The sequence below is a fragment of the Cornus florida genome, unplaced genomic scaffold, assembly GCF_030987335.1.
Source record: "Cornus florida cultivar Cherokee Brave unplaced genomic scaffold, ASM3098733v1 CherokeeBrave_3.0.0_Hap2_Chr03, whole genome shotgun sequence".
In the NCBI taxonomy this organism is placed as follows: Eukaryota; Viridiplantae; Streptophyta; class Magnoliopsida; order Cornales; family Cornaceae; genus Cornus; species Cornus florida.
In genome coordinates this window covers 41911410-41925189 of record NW_026775573.1, presented here as the reverse complement: position 1 = coordinate 41925189, position 13780 = coordinate 41911410, and the positions used below count along the sequence as shown (strand labels likewise).

The 13780-nt window shown below is 34.6% G+C and overlaps 1 protein-coding gene across 1 annotated transcript; it reads right to left on the bottom strand.

Annotated features, from left to right (window-relative positions):
• Window positions 1–6618: 6618 nt before the first annotated feature.
• Window positions 6619–8951, bottom strand: LOC132300366 (protein BYPASS1-LIKE-like). Its single transcript, XM_059797404.1, has 2 exons — window positions 8800–8951; window positions 6619–8123 (listed from the first exon to the last, which is right to left on the bottom strand). The coding sequence occupies exon 2, from the start codon at window positions 8054–8056 to the stop codon at window positions 6881–6883; it is 1176 nt and encodes a 391-aa protein (XP_059653387.1). The 5' UTR covers window positions 8057–8123; window positions 8800–8951; the 3' UTR covers window positions 6619–6880.
• Between the last annotated feature and the right edge of the window lie 4829 nt (window positions 8952–13780).

Below are 13780 nucleotides of genomic sequence, written 5' to 3'. Positions count from 1 at the left end.
GGCCTACATCTTCGATAGTAGGTGTAAATTCCCCCCATGTTGTCATAAAGGTGTGTGAGCTCGAGCTCCACCGCAAGGTTAACTCCCATAAACCTGCAGTGTCGCGAGGAATGTGTATTTAGCGAAACAACTTAATGCAAGGCAATAAGCTTGTCGCTTCCAAAATTGCCTTATATGCAGGATTAGTAAGAATCGCATCAGTCCACGATTCCCAACTATGTCCAGGGCTAATGTGAATGCTGAAATTCACATAAGACCTTGGATATTCTCCTTACTCGACATCAAATCTCAAAATGGTATCAGCAGGGATGCGAGGGGTAAGGCTAATCTCAACCTCCTCCTCCATCAAATCTACCACCTCCAGTGGTTCGCCGGCAACCATAGCCTTGTTGGCCCGATGCCAAAACAGGTCCGTTTTCCTAAAGAATGGTGCCCACCGCCATTCTGAATCTGCTGGCACTTTAGGGGGAGGACAATCATTTTTGGCTAGTTCTTGTTTCTTGCTAACCATGATGGGAATCCCACCAATCGAGTAAATACGAATGAAATTTTAAGTTTTGCAAGTTCTCTTCGCCAACGATAATGGACACAAAGGCAAGAGTAGTAACTGTTATTTCTATAACCCTTCACTGTTGCCCCCCCCCCCCCCCTTTTTAAATAACTCCCTCACCTCAGGAGCCCCAAAAATCGAAAAGGCAACAAACGACACATTAATGGCTGGAGGCGACCTTTCACGCTTGCGTCCCTTCAACCTCCTCGAAACAATAAATGACCTAGCCACCTAGTCTTGCACGCCCAATAATTCATTCTAAATCGTCACATGTGCAGGGGGGCAAAATGTGGGTGTCACTTATTAAAAGCTAATGTGGCATGTTAACAAGTCAATACAACCCCAGTCAAATCCTCCGTGCCAATTTGAAAAGTCAAAAGCCTCGACAAATCAAACTTCGAGCACCCTAAGCCCTGGCATCACTCCAGGCCCATCAAGCCCTTGCATCACTCCAGGCCCATCAAGCCTCGAAAGGTCAAACTTCGAGCACTTTAAGCCCTGGCATCACTCCAGGCCCATCAAGCCTCGAAAGATCAAACTTTAAGCACTCAAAGCCCTGGCATCGCTCCAGGCCCAACAAGCCTCAAAAGATCAAACTTCGAGCACTCAAAGCCCTGGCATCGCTTCAGGCCCAACAAGCCCCTGGCATCGCTCCAAGCCCAACAAGCCTCGAAAGATCAAACTTCGAGCACTTAAAGCCCTGGCATCACTCCAAGCTCATCAAACCTCGAAAGATTAAACTTCGAGCACTCAAAGCCCTGGCATCGCTCCAGGCCCAACAAGCCTCGAAAGATCAAATTTTGAGCATTCACACTGGAATCACTCCAGGCCCAACAAGCCTCGAAAAGCCGATTATCGAGCATCCTAAACCCTGGCACCACACCAGGCCCATCAAGTCTCGAGAGACCAACTCTCGAATACCTCAAGTCCTAGTGTTACGCCAAACAATATTGCTTTGAAAGACTAAAGCCCTAGGGGGCTCGCCATCAAGGGATTGCATATAGCACGAGACGAAGGTAGGGTCTTTGTGCTATAGGAATCTATGTTTGGGAAACTTAGGAGGATCTTGGATTGGTGGATGAGAAATCAAGAGGTGCCTTCGCTCTCAGCAAGGCCCAATTAACAAGATGATGGGATTATACATGTCATGACAGCAAACCTTAAAATCATAATTAATGTTGTGTCAGGCTTGACCAATCGACGACCAAGCAAATTTAATGCCCCTGATTAAGGGAGAAGCGACATGGCAACATAGGACAAGGCTCGAGGAAAGGATTAGACCCTTTAGACTCCTAAATCTCCAGGATTACTCACGTAATCCAGATTGGGAGTAATGCAGGCGAGGGACCATGCACGGAAGGGACCATTGGCTAATAACCAATGGAATCCAAATCTATAAATAGCATTGTCCTATGAAGGAATAACCAACCCAAGAAGAAGAAGCTGCCATAAGATATTGTATACTTGTCCTACCACCATCTTTATCTTGAAAGTTAGTCTTCTTCTCCTCCTCCTACACTGAGCATCTCCTCTATTTTCCTTCATATTTGTATTCCTGATATCACCACTATATTGTTGTTTATCACTCAGTTAAAAAAGAACCCCTACACAGTGCAAGAATTTTAGAAATTTTGATCTATTTGCTTGCTCTGTTTCTTTAATGGGTCTAGTTTTAGAGAGGAAAGGTAGAGAGAGAGGGGTGAAAAGGAAGAAAGGCAGAAATTGTAACAACTTTACAGCTTTACATTACACACACACCATCTTCATCAACTTCCAGCATCAAGTCTTTTCTGCTATCAACAAATTTGTTTGCCGGAGAGAGACTTACCGGCGAAATAGGGGAGGAACAACTGTTAAGCTTTCGAAAGTTCATTTATTGTATGAGAAAAAGGGTTGGGTTGTATCTTGTGTCATTCCACCTAAATCTGACAATTGTGGGGTGCTCCAATGGTCAGTATATCATGCTTTGTATAACAGGTGGACCCATTTTGGAACATATGGTTGTAGTCTTAGAGCTATACTTTGAGTTTGTTGTCATTATGAAATTGGAGAGAGAAAATGGTGTTTTGAATATTATGGAGGTGCAAAAGATACAATAAATAAACTTTTGAAATCTTAATGAATGAACTGGTAATCGGGGAGGAACTGGGTTGACTCTCTTCAAGCAAATCGGCCGTCGAGCTTGCCATCGCCGTTCTCTCTTCAAGCAAATCGGGGAGGAACTGGGTTGACTTGCTGAAAAGAACTGGGTTGACTTAGAGTGAGAGGAAGAAGACCCATTTAATAGGGGTATTTTTGTAATTTAAAAATTATAATTATCAGTTTTAAATTTAATATTAAATTGTAAGGTTAGTTTTGTCATTTTATAATTTAATAAACGGGTCAGACACGAATATGTGATAACTTGATAGCATTTTTATAATTCAGGAGGATGTTTAATTTTAGTTCAGGGGGTATTTAATTTTGATGGGGATTTTATGGACGAAAATGAAGGTGGTTATGTGATTTTTTCTCATATTTAAACATTGAGTTGTGTCCATTCCAAATGGTTTTGTGAGCCTCGCCTTTCTAAGACTATCAATTGGGCTGGGAAGGTCCAAAACCTGCCAACTCAGGCTCTATCTGATTGGGCTGAGTCAGTTTAAGTTAGAGCTATGCTGGGCTTGATCAAATGTTTGAACTCAACTTTGGTTTTGGTCAAAGTTCGAGCTATGCCTAGCTTAGCTCCAATTCAATCCCAAACTTTCTAAAATTAATTTATTGCATGCTACATTTGGCAAAATAAATGACTTAAAATGTAGGGACTTGAGTTTAAATAAAACGTTGCCCATTGCGGCAATTATATTTTGTTACTGTACAATTTTTATGCAGCTAGACAAAACTGTAAGTGAACTGAATGATTTGAAATGAATGGCCCGCTCATTTCAAATCAATTCAATTAATATAGAACCTTACCTAATAAGTTACATGATTCCAAAAAGTTGGAATCTTATTGTTTGTGGAGTTAAAATTGGCAATAATATAACCCTTTATCCAAATTAGATGTAAGTTTTGGGAAGTAGTGTTTTTGAGAGTACTGCAATTAATACAATGTCTTTTTTTTAATTGTTAAATTATCAAAAATATATGTAATGAAGTTTGAAATTTTTAAAATTTTTAAGGGCATTTACGGAACAATGCAAAATATTTTATTTAAACTTAGTAACTGCACAAATATTTTGGGACAATCCAAAAAGAAAAAAAAATGAACAACTAAATTAAGATGAAATGAGTATTATTCTTTCTTCTTTCTTTTTATATCTGTAATGCAATCATAGGGTTCATATAATCCATGCATCAAGAAGTTGATACAATATTAAAAATTGTATACTAAAAAATATTGAGATTATCAATAATTCTCGACCCTGTTTAGTAAAAGGTTGAGAATCCAAATTTCCATAGGCGACAAATCTAGTTATCCATGTCTATTAAGAAAAAAATCAAGAGCTCATATGACCTAAATCACATAAAGCGAGAGCGGGAGTAAGAGCAAATTCAAGAACGGAAGCATGAGAACGGCAGAATTAAGTCATAAATAGTGAAAATTTGAGTTAAAGCGCGCACAGAGCGAGAAGAACGACAATACGTTCGGAACGTGAGAACAACACCTGTTGAAAAGGATTGTGTAACTTAGCACATAACCAGTCACCTTCCAAAATCCATTGCAGATGTGTTCAATGTGTAGTGATTTGAATAGGACCCATCTAAACTAAAGTCCAATCCAACAGATAACATGAAAGAGACACTACAAGTAACTGGTTAGCTGATTGTGGTGGGAAAACTTGGTGATCGGTCCAGCCTGTTTTGGCATACCACACTCTCACCCACCAATTTTTGCAACATTGGGGCCATCAACAGAGTGTCTTTAGTTAATGACTACCAAATCATTTGACATTACAAGTGCATGGCCAAAATACCCACATCCACATGATGCAATAAGGTGGAACCCAAATGTGGATGTGCTAATTTCCTTTTTGTGAGTCCCACTTTATTGTGTCATGTGAACATTATTATTTCGGTTTTACACTAAAAGGTTTTGCAGCAAAAATAATTTTTCTTCTTTCATTTCATCTTTAGGAATCGAAGCTCACCTTGACCCTCTTCCTTTTCAACCCTCACTTTAACCCTAACCCTAACCCTAACCCTAACCCTAACCCCTCTTCCTTTTCAACCCTCACTTTACCCTAACCCTAACCGTCCTTTTTGACCATCACTACCCTCCTTTCGTATTAAGTATCGAACCTCCTAACCTTAACCCTCTTCCTCCTAACCCTAACGGTCCTTTTTGACCAATGTAGCTGATGCCCTGGGTTTGAGGGTGATTTGTTTACTACTAAAATGCTTTTTGGTGTGTTTCTTTAATGTTAATCAATCAGAGTAAGTCAAATCTAGGGCTCATGCCAGCTTTGAGCCAGTGATATCCTCACTGGAGTATTAGATGGCCAACTTTACTGAATGCCCTATGCACGACTACCTCTCAACTGTTTACAGCTCAAGAACAACTTGTAATAGCAACAACTTGAAAGCAAAGTCATGATTACTCAGTTTTTTCTTGTACAGGGAGCGAAAAAGAAGCAGAAACAGCGCGGCATTGGTTGCATTCTGACTTTCCTTTTTTATGGTGTTTTTTTTTTCCCCGAACAATTAAGAATAAAACAAACAAACAAAAAAAAAAGTGATCTCAAAGCAATCAAGCAACATACACTAGTTCCAGATTGAAATTTATTTAAACTAAAGCATTAAAAAGATATGAATGTTGAAGCACTGTAATAGTACACAAAGGACCACAAGAAAATAGGTCTTTGCCGGTGAGATTTTGCACTTTAACAACTGATCTGTTCGTAAATTCCAAGTTCTCCACCCATTTTTCCTAATAAGGTGCGCAAATGAGAAGTAAAAATGTAAATTTCATAGGCTGGTATGCACAACAAAGTTTCAATAAATATTATTTCCAAGATCACAGCATGTAACAATAATCATGAAATAATATCGAGCAGCTAAGGCTGCCAGGGTTGTTCGTCCTCCAAGCTCCAATGTCAACCTAGGTATTATTCACACAGGTAATGGGTGCATTACAACAAACACACACACACACACACACAAATTGCAAATAAAAAATAATACGGAGTAATTCATTTTAAAGAAAGTGAAGGCAGCAATGCAATTCACATATGTTTGCCCTCTTCATTCACTGTAAATGGTTTGAAAGAATGGATCTGTGCTTGGTATAATATTACCCACTCCTTAGTTTTTGCAGTGATCTAACCTACATGGTAAAACTAGGAAAAGCAAAAGATTCTCAACAATTACTGTGGAAACTTCAATTTAATTTAACCAAATCTTTTTTAATAACTTATTTATCCATACCATCATTGAGATGATACAACATAACCCAACCACATTACTCAGAATACCCTTACAGACCTGACAAAGACAACCTATCTGTTCATGAACTGCAACCACATTGATTCCAAGGCATCACCAAAGCATCATTTGAGCATTATTGTGTGAAGGGAGCCCAATCACAGAGCCATAATAACCCAGGGCCTACATTTGTACAGTCTGAAGCTCTTGTCACGCACTAAAAAGACAATTCTTAAACACAGTTCACAAGTACTGACTTGTTATTGCAAGAACACCCCTCCTACCTCAAAGGGAAGGTTAGGAGTTCTAGTCCGTTTGTGAGTAAAGGACCTAACCGAGAATAAGAATAATATTTACATATGACAACCATCTTCGTTTTACAAATAAATATTTACATATGACAATCCTCTTCGTTTTATAAATTGAACATAGGTTAATTAAGAACCTTCCATGTAAACTCTTGACATGTTTGTTTTTACTTGTCAAGTTTATATAGGCTATCTATTTTATCACTTGGATATACTCCAAGCACATCATGCAGTGAAGGGTCAAAAGGAAAAGGAAGCCTCTGATGATCATTTGCAGAATCAATGAAAACAAGAAAGAAAGAAAGAAAGAAAAAGGGAAAGTTATAGCCAAAAAGAATGAAAAATAAGTAACATAAGTTGCTTCCAAATGAAAATGTGAATATATATCAAGAACCAATACAAAATCAAAGCAAACCAGATGATAGAACCATAAAACAGGGAAACCAATATAAACATTGTGCTCCTAAAGAAGTATAATTATATTTCGAGAAAGTTACCTGCAGAAGAATCCTTTATTATCGCTGGCTAAAGACCTTCCTCGTAATAGGCTAACAAAAAGTAAAATAACAACATATTTGCAGATTTTTACATTTGAACCTCACTTTTATAACGATTCATATTACTCAGGTTTGTTTACCCTGCTCAAGAATTCAAGACCCTCAGTTCGGCAACTCATAATCTTTTGGAAAACCTCCCTCACTTGCCGCTCCAAAGGATCCAACCCTTTTTTACAAACATCAAAAACCTGTGATAGTTCTTGCACTCCCTGCCCCACTTCTTCCTTCTGTTCCTCCTTCAATGGGAACTGAGCTGAATCTACCATGTCCGTCATGTGACGGGTACATTTCTCAATCTGATAAATCTCTTTCAGCAAGCCATTAGAATTGCGTCGGTCCCGCTTCTTAGATTCCTCAACAATTCGATCATGAAGCAGAATCAATGGAGTACCCCATGAGAACTGTCGTGGGATTGAAAAATGAATTTGGAGACCTCGATCTTGGCAAGGAATTGCAGCAACAAGAGCCCACAATACAAACATGAGCACATAACTCATCGTGAAAACAGGGATTGCAAGCCCATTTGTAGCCAAGATCTCATTCCCACGTGGTGGGAACAAGTTGTTAGAGATTAATTGGAGCTGTTTCGTTGCTGACCAAGAACGAGATACACTCCACGAGAGGGACCTTGAGTGACCTGGTTTACGATGAGGATCCTTGCCTGTATTCTGACGTCCAAAAGACCGATTACGGTGTGAAAAAACAGATCCGGATTCCTTCTCATCCAACATCATGAGTGCCAAATCCATCAAAGCTTTTCTTGCTCGACGAAATTGGCCTTCACCTATCATCCTCTGTTGAGAATCCAACGCACAGAGGATGATCTCCAAGTGCTTCTGCCACAGCCGAATCTTCTCGATCCCATCACGAGTTGCATTACAAATATCAAGTGCCTTAATGCTCCTCTCAAAGTATTCAGAGACGACCCTGTCTAAGGGTGGTTTTGAAAGCCGTGCCTTGTTGTTGCATAAGATAACCCTAAACTCCTCCTGACAGCTAAGAAACGCATCCAATAGCTTCTGTATCCATGTAATGGAGAGAAATTCTTCAGCAGAAACAGCTGATAGAGCATGAAATCTGTCAGACACTTGCTTTTGGAATGATTCAAGTTCGGTTTCCGGGACACCAGAATCAGAATTAGTTTCCATGGAATGAACCTGATCACTCCTAACACTAAAAATTGACCGGCGGAATGATGCAAAAGGCAGAGAAAGACTTTGATTATCGGTAGAGGGCATTATTGCTTGACAAAACTTCCTCAGAATCCTCAAGATGACTCGATTCAGGAAATCATCTTGAACCCACCTATGATTCAATAGATTTATCAGAACGAAAAATTAACGAATCAATAAGACCTCCAAGAGCCTCCAAGGCCATAGACTAACAGAATTAACAGAAATGCATGAATAACTCAACCAAATTCATCAACATAATCTCCCCCAAACCTAAGAATTATTAGAACCAAATCCAAGCCTTTCCAAAACCCACCTATGCTTCAACCAGCTTTCATCAACCAAAACTGAAAACACACCCAAACAATTTCCAGAATCAACAGAAACCCACCTATACCTCAGTCAGATACATTCCTAAAAGCCTCCCAATATATGAATTCCAAAACCTATATAAAACTTTCATTACCAACATAAAACTCAACAAAAATCAAGCTAAGAATCCCTGAATCTATAAAATGTTCAGAACCGGATCCAAGGAACTCTCAACCCCGAATAAAATCCAAACATATTAATCAACAATAATTCCAAAACCCATTTAAATTTTCAGACATTAATGAAGAACAGACAAACCCCAAATCAGCAAAAATGAGAAAAAAAAATTGGTCTGCAACTGGAAACATGAAAAACAAGCAGATCCATATGACAATGAACTCCATAAATTTTCAACAGATCAAAGAAAACGAAAAAACAAAATGATAATTCGAGAAAATAACAAAACAGATAACCAGAGGCGATGAGAAAGAGAGTACCTTTATAACATTAAATAAAAATAGGAGCTCCAAAGACGAAAGGAACCATATATGCATGAGCATATGTGTATATATATGTATGGAACCCTACTGGAAGGCATGAGCCCAAACGCCTTTGGTCTGACAAATATTCAAGGCTTACAAAAGAAGATATAAATATATACACGCACATATACAACCAAATATTGAAGACAGGGAGATTTATGTTTTTTTTATTTTTGAAAAGTACGAAGAAAATATATATATATATATACATGTAAATATACTACGTTATCAAAAGTTATTTTATAATTTTAATTAAAAAAATTATATAAAATTATCAAAATAACTTTTTTTTACAACTAATTAATTAACAAATTGTTTTAGTAATTAAAATTTCAAATATTTATGAAGCCAAATATTTTTTCTTTTTCAGATTTATTAATAACAAACACAATTCTGAGAGTAAATAAATACATTTTTTAATATTATATACTAATGTGTTTCCTTCTATGATTATATTTTTTAATATTATATATTTTCTTATATAATTAGATTTTTTAATATAATATAATAGTTGGAAACTAAATTCACGCGATATGCTCTCAAAGCACAGAAGGATTGTGTGACCGGAAAAACCTATTTATTTAGTTAACAATAATAATATAGTAGTTAAAATTGAAAAGAAAATTTAATTAAAAATAAAGTAATATATATGTACTTAAACACAATAATGTATTAGTGCTCTATTTGGTAGGATGCATGAAATTTTGATGGAAGAAAGAAAAGAAGACTTAAATAAATATACCTATAAAAAAGAGTGTCATCTTTTCTTTTTGTTTAGTTCGATGGATGGAAGATAAAATATAAGACAGAACATTATTGTCAAGAAAGAAAAGAAAAAATAATAATAATAATAATAATTACTATTGCCTTACCTTTCTTCTGTCATATTTTTCATCCATATTAGAGGGAAGGAAATTTATACCAAATAGAGCATAAAACTCTTTGTATTTTTAATAATAAATAAATAAAGTAACAATACTAATAAAATAAATATATATATATATATATATATATACACAAAAATAATAAATAAAATATTGAAAAGGAGATGTTATGCTCGTACGTTATATATATATATTTTGGATCGAGGACTCTCTTAGCTCACTCTCTTCCATCTCTTTTTCTTTTTGGACTCTTTTCTTCACTTTTTCCTTTTCTCATCCTTACTTCACTCCTTTCTCACTCTACTCATTGTTCCATCTTACCTCTCTCTACCCTTTTTCATTCATTTAGGTTATTACGGAGAATGTGACCGTTGATTACATTCATAAATTAAAATTTTAGTTTGAATTTAATGGAGCGGACATGCATGCACATAAGCTTAAAAATAATATGATAATATAATAATAAAAATAAACTAGTTTCTGAATCTAAATATAAAAAGAATTCTTTTTTCTTTTAAAGGAGGGAACAGAAACAATTATTGTCACCATATTAAATATAAAAAGAATTTTTTTTTCTTTTAAAAAAGGGGACAAATAAATTATTGTTACCATATAAAATTATAAGTACGTGTGTTTATTGCCATAAATATTTTTTAAAAGTTATTTATTGCAATAAATTTACATGATATGTAAAGGTGTGTATTGTCTTTTAATTATGTAAATTATTGCTTGAAATGGACATATGTTTAGCTTTTTAATGGCTATTGTTGTTACATGGGGACTATGGAAAGCAGTGACATTTCAGGCATATACTACTATTTGCACAAAGATCCTATTACGTAATATATTTTCACAATGATCCTAAATTTGAGACCCTTTTAAATTGGAGACCCTAAATGACCGCATGAATCCTATACCTAGGGCCGACCCTGATTTTGTCACTAACCGTGATTTTGTGACATTGATTTCTCTAGCTTGGGACTTGGATGATAATCTATTCAATGATGCCTTTGGAAGACACCCTGATTGGGCTCTGCAAGCTGGATGTTATGCTTGTAAGCTAAAAATAAATTAAAAAAATAGTGATGAATATATAACTTGTTTAATGAGTTTCAATCTTATGATTCTCTTGTATTTGCTTAGTTTTTCAGAGAGGAGATGGACCCCAAAAAAAAATGAAAAGGCAAGACAACAAGACGTATTAAAGTAGTTAAAAGATTATTTTTGTCATTTTTTTCGTTTATGAATGTGAAGTAGAGCATCTAAGTACAATTTTGGATATCGAATAACAGTTTTTTTAGATAGTAGTCCTTAATTAAAAACAAAGTAAATTATTTAAAAACAATTTTCCTTTATTTTGAGGGGAAATGACAATCTCAATTAGAAAATATTTTTTTTGCATTCGATCTAATTCATGTTTTGAACTTTGAAACATAATGTGAATGAGATTTATTTATCTCCTTCTATTTAACAAGGTATCTCCTCCTTATATACAGTGGAAGCCCATGATATAATTGTACTATATTTGTAGACCCACCTAAAAAAAAGTAGATTATTTTTTAAAAAATAAATAAATAATTTAAAAGGAGAGGTGTTGCAATTATATCACCACACATCAATTGTAAGGAGGAGATTCCTTCTAACAAGCAAGGAGGGATGAAGTTGTGTTGAGACCTTGGGTGTGACATTATTTATATTTTCTTAATAATGAGTGTAGCACCATGAACCTCCTAAAAATTGGGTATTGAACTCTACATCCTAATTTTGTGCCATCAACTTAAAGGTGATTACTTTTTTTATTCATTTCTTAACGTGTACTTATGGAATCAATGTTTGTTATACCGTATCTATTATTATACTAATAAACTTGAAGTAATTTGTAAGTGAGTTTAGAACTCCAAAGTCCACTAACATTCGATGTTTTTGCTTTATAATTAGATGATATAATCTTATTTCTTTATTGTAATTTATTTTATCATAAATGGTATAAAATTTGGAGACACCAAATAGGAAATATGGAAGGAGTTGTGAACTCTATTTTATGATATTACCTTAACATCATATGATGGAATCTACATTTCAGTCACACACAATATTAAATGGCAATATTTAGGTATCACTAGTGATAATGTACATCGTTCTCACTGCTCATGTGGAATAATAAAAAAATAAACAAATCTTCTTTTGTTATCAAATCAGAGATGATGTATGAAAAAAAATAATAATAAAAAATAATATAAAAAAAAATCATTGCAAATATACTAAATCAATGAGTAGTATAAGAATTATAAGTATTTGATCAATATAAGAACTAAAATATTGTTTATTAGTTAATATTTTTATTGAATATAGTTGTAGATCTTTTATTTTAAAAGTGATGCTTGAAAATTAGACTCACTAACTTCATAAATTAGAGTAGTAAATTAAAATAAATAGAAAAAAAAAAATGCATTCACATATTATTGCTAAGGGCAAAAAGAAGAATTTTAAGTAGGAAAAAAAAAATGAAAGAAAAGAAGAAGAAAAAGGAAAGAAAAAATGAGATATTTGAAAGTAAACAATTGGACTTTGATTGAAGAAGGAAAATTTAACTTTTTTTTTAAAGGAAATTAAAGGAATTTTAAGAGTATAAGAGAGAAGAAAGAAATATTTAGGATATAATTTTAGAAGTTAAAAATTTTAAAGAAGGATATAATTTTAGAAATTAAAAATTTTAAGGAGGACATTATATAGAAATTTTTTTATAACCAACAGGCCTTTGGCCTAGCGGTATAAGACTCCTACTTCTCAAAAGAAGGTCAGAGGTTCAAATCTCAATAAAGGCCGTGTGTGTGAGTCCCAATTAGAAAAATAAATTTAAATTAATCATATTTTATGCTAGGCGGGGCCAGGCGAGGAGGCATGTGCCCCCCTCAGCACAAACCGTCTCCGCCCTTTGTACCCCACCATCTCTGATTTAGTAACTAAAAGGGACATATTCATTCACTATTAATCTAAATCAATGGTGAATACGGTATACATCCTCACTGATAACTACCCAAATATTATACATACTAAATTTGAAGTATGTAACATTTTTCTTACTTTTATTTTTGAATTCCGATAGATTTACATGGTTAGCTGCCTGGTTTCAGATGGAATTGCTGTTGATTCGGACTGCTTTTGAGATTCTTATGCTGTGAAATTGGTTGCTTTGTTTCCACAAGAGGTATCTTTTGGTCTTTTTCTTGTTCATTGTTGCTCTCTTGTTAGGATTGCTTCACTTTATTCCCTTTTCCTTTTTATTTTGAATTGGTGATTTTGAGAATATTTTGATCTCAGGGATGCCCTTTGGATCTTGTATTATTTAGTTGATTCAATATAATTTGAGCTTACTACCCAAATATTTAAAAATAGTAATAATAATATTAAAAAATAATTTTTTTTTTTTTTAAAAAAAAAGGTCTTTTGGTGGTCAACTTACAAACAAGTGGAGTCAGAATTCCACTTTTTCTGCAAAATAGAATCTTTTAAAAAAATTCCCACGTCTTTGTAAATTTTTAAAATATTCCAACGTCAAATGAGGATTTCTCTAAACGTGCACTACCATCTATTCTTTTTCTTTTTTTTTTTTTAAATTTTATGAAATAAAAAAAATGATACAATTTGTTGGAATTGTAGGCTAATCTGAGTTACTAACCAATTTAACGAACACATCTTAATTGAACTTACTCGAGATTGGATTCAACCCACATTTGAACAACAATGCTTTTATTAGAGTGAGAGTTAACCCTTTAACCTGCTCATCTTTTCGCGTTGGAATAGAATAATATCTTATTATTTTTACGACAATCGTTAAAAATCTTTATTTAAATACCATAATTTATTTATTGAAATTTTTAATTTTACAGAGAAGAAGAAATAAATGTGACATTCTTAGAGAATAGATTATGTATTTTTCTCTTTTTGTTTGATTGGATGGAAGAGAAGAGAGAATAAGAACCTTATTTTGTTTATTACGAGAGAAAGAAAGAGAAATGACTAATTATAAGAAAAGTTTTGTAATTTAAAAA

Coding starts and splice junctions, on each gene's coding strand:
- LOC132300366 (XM_059797404.1), bottom strand. CDS start 8,056: ATGCCCTCTACCGATAATCAAAGTCTTTCTCTGCCTTTTGCATCATTC.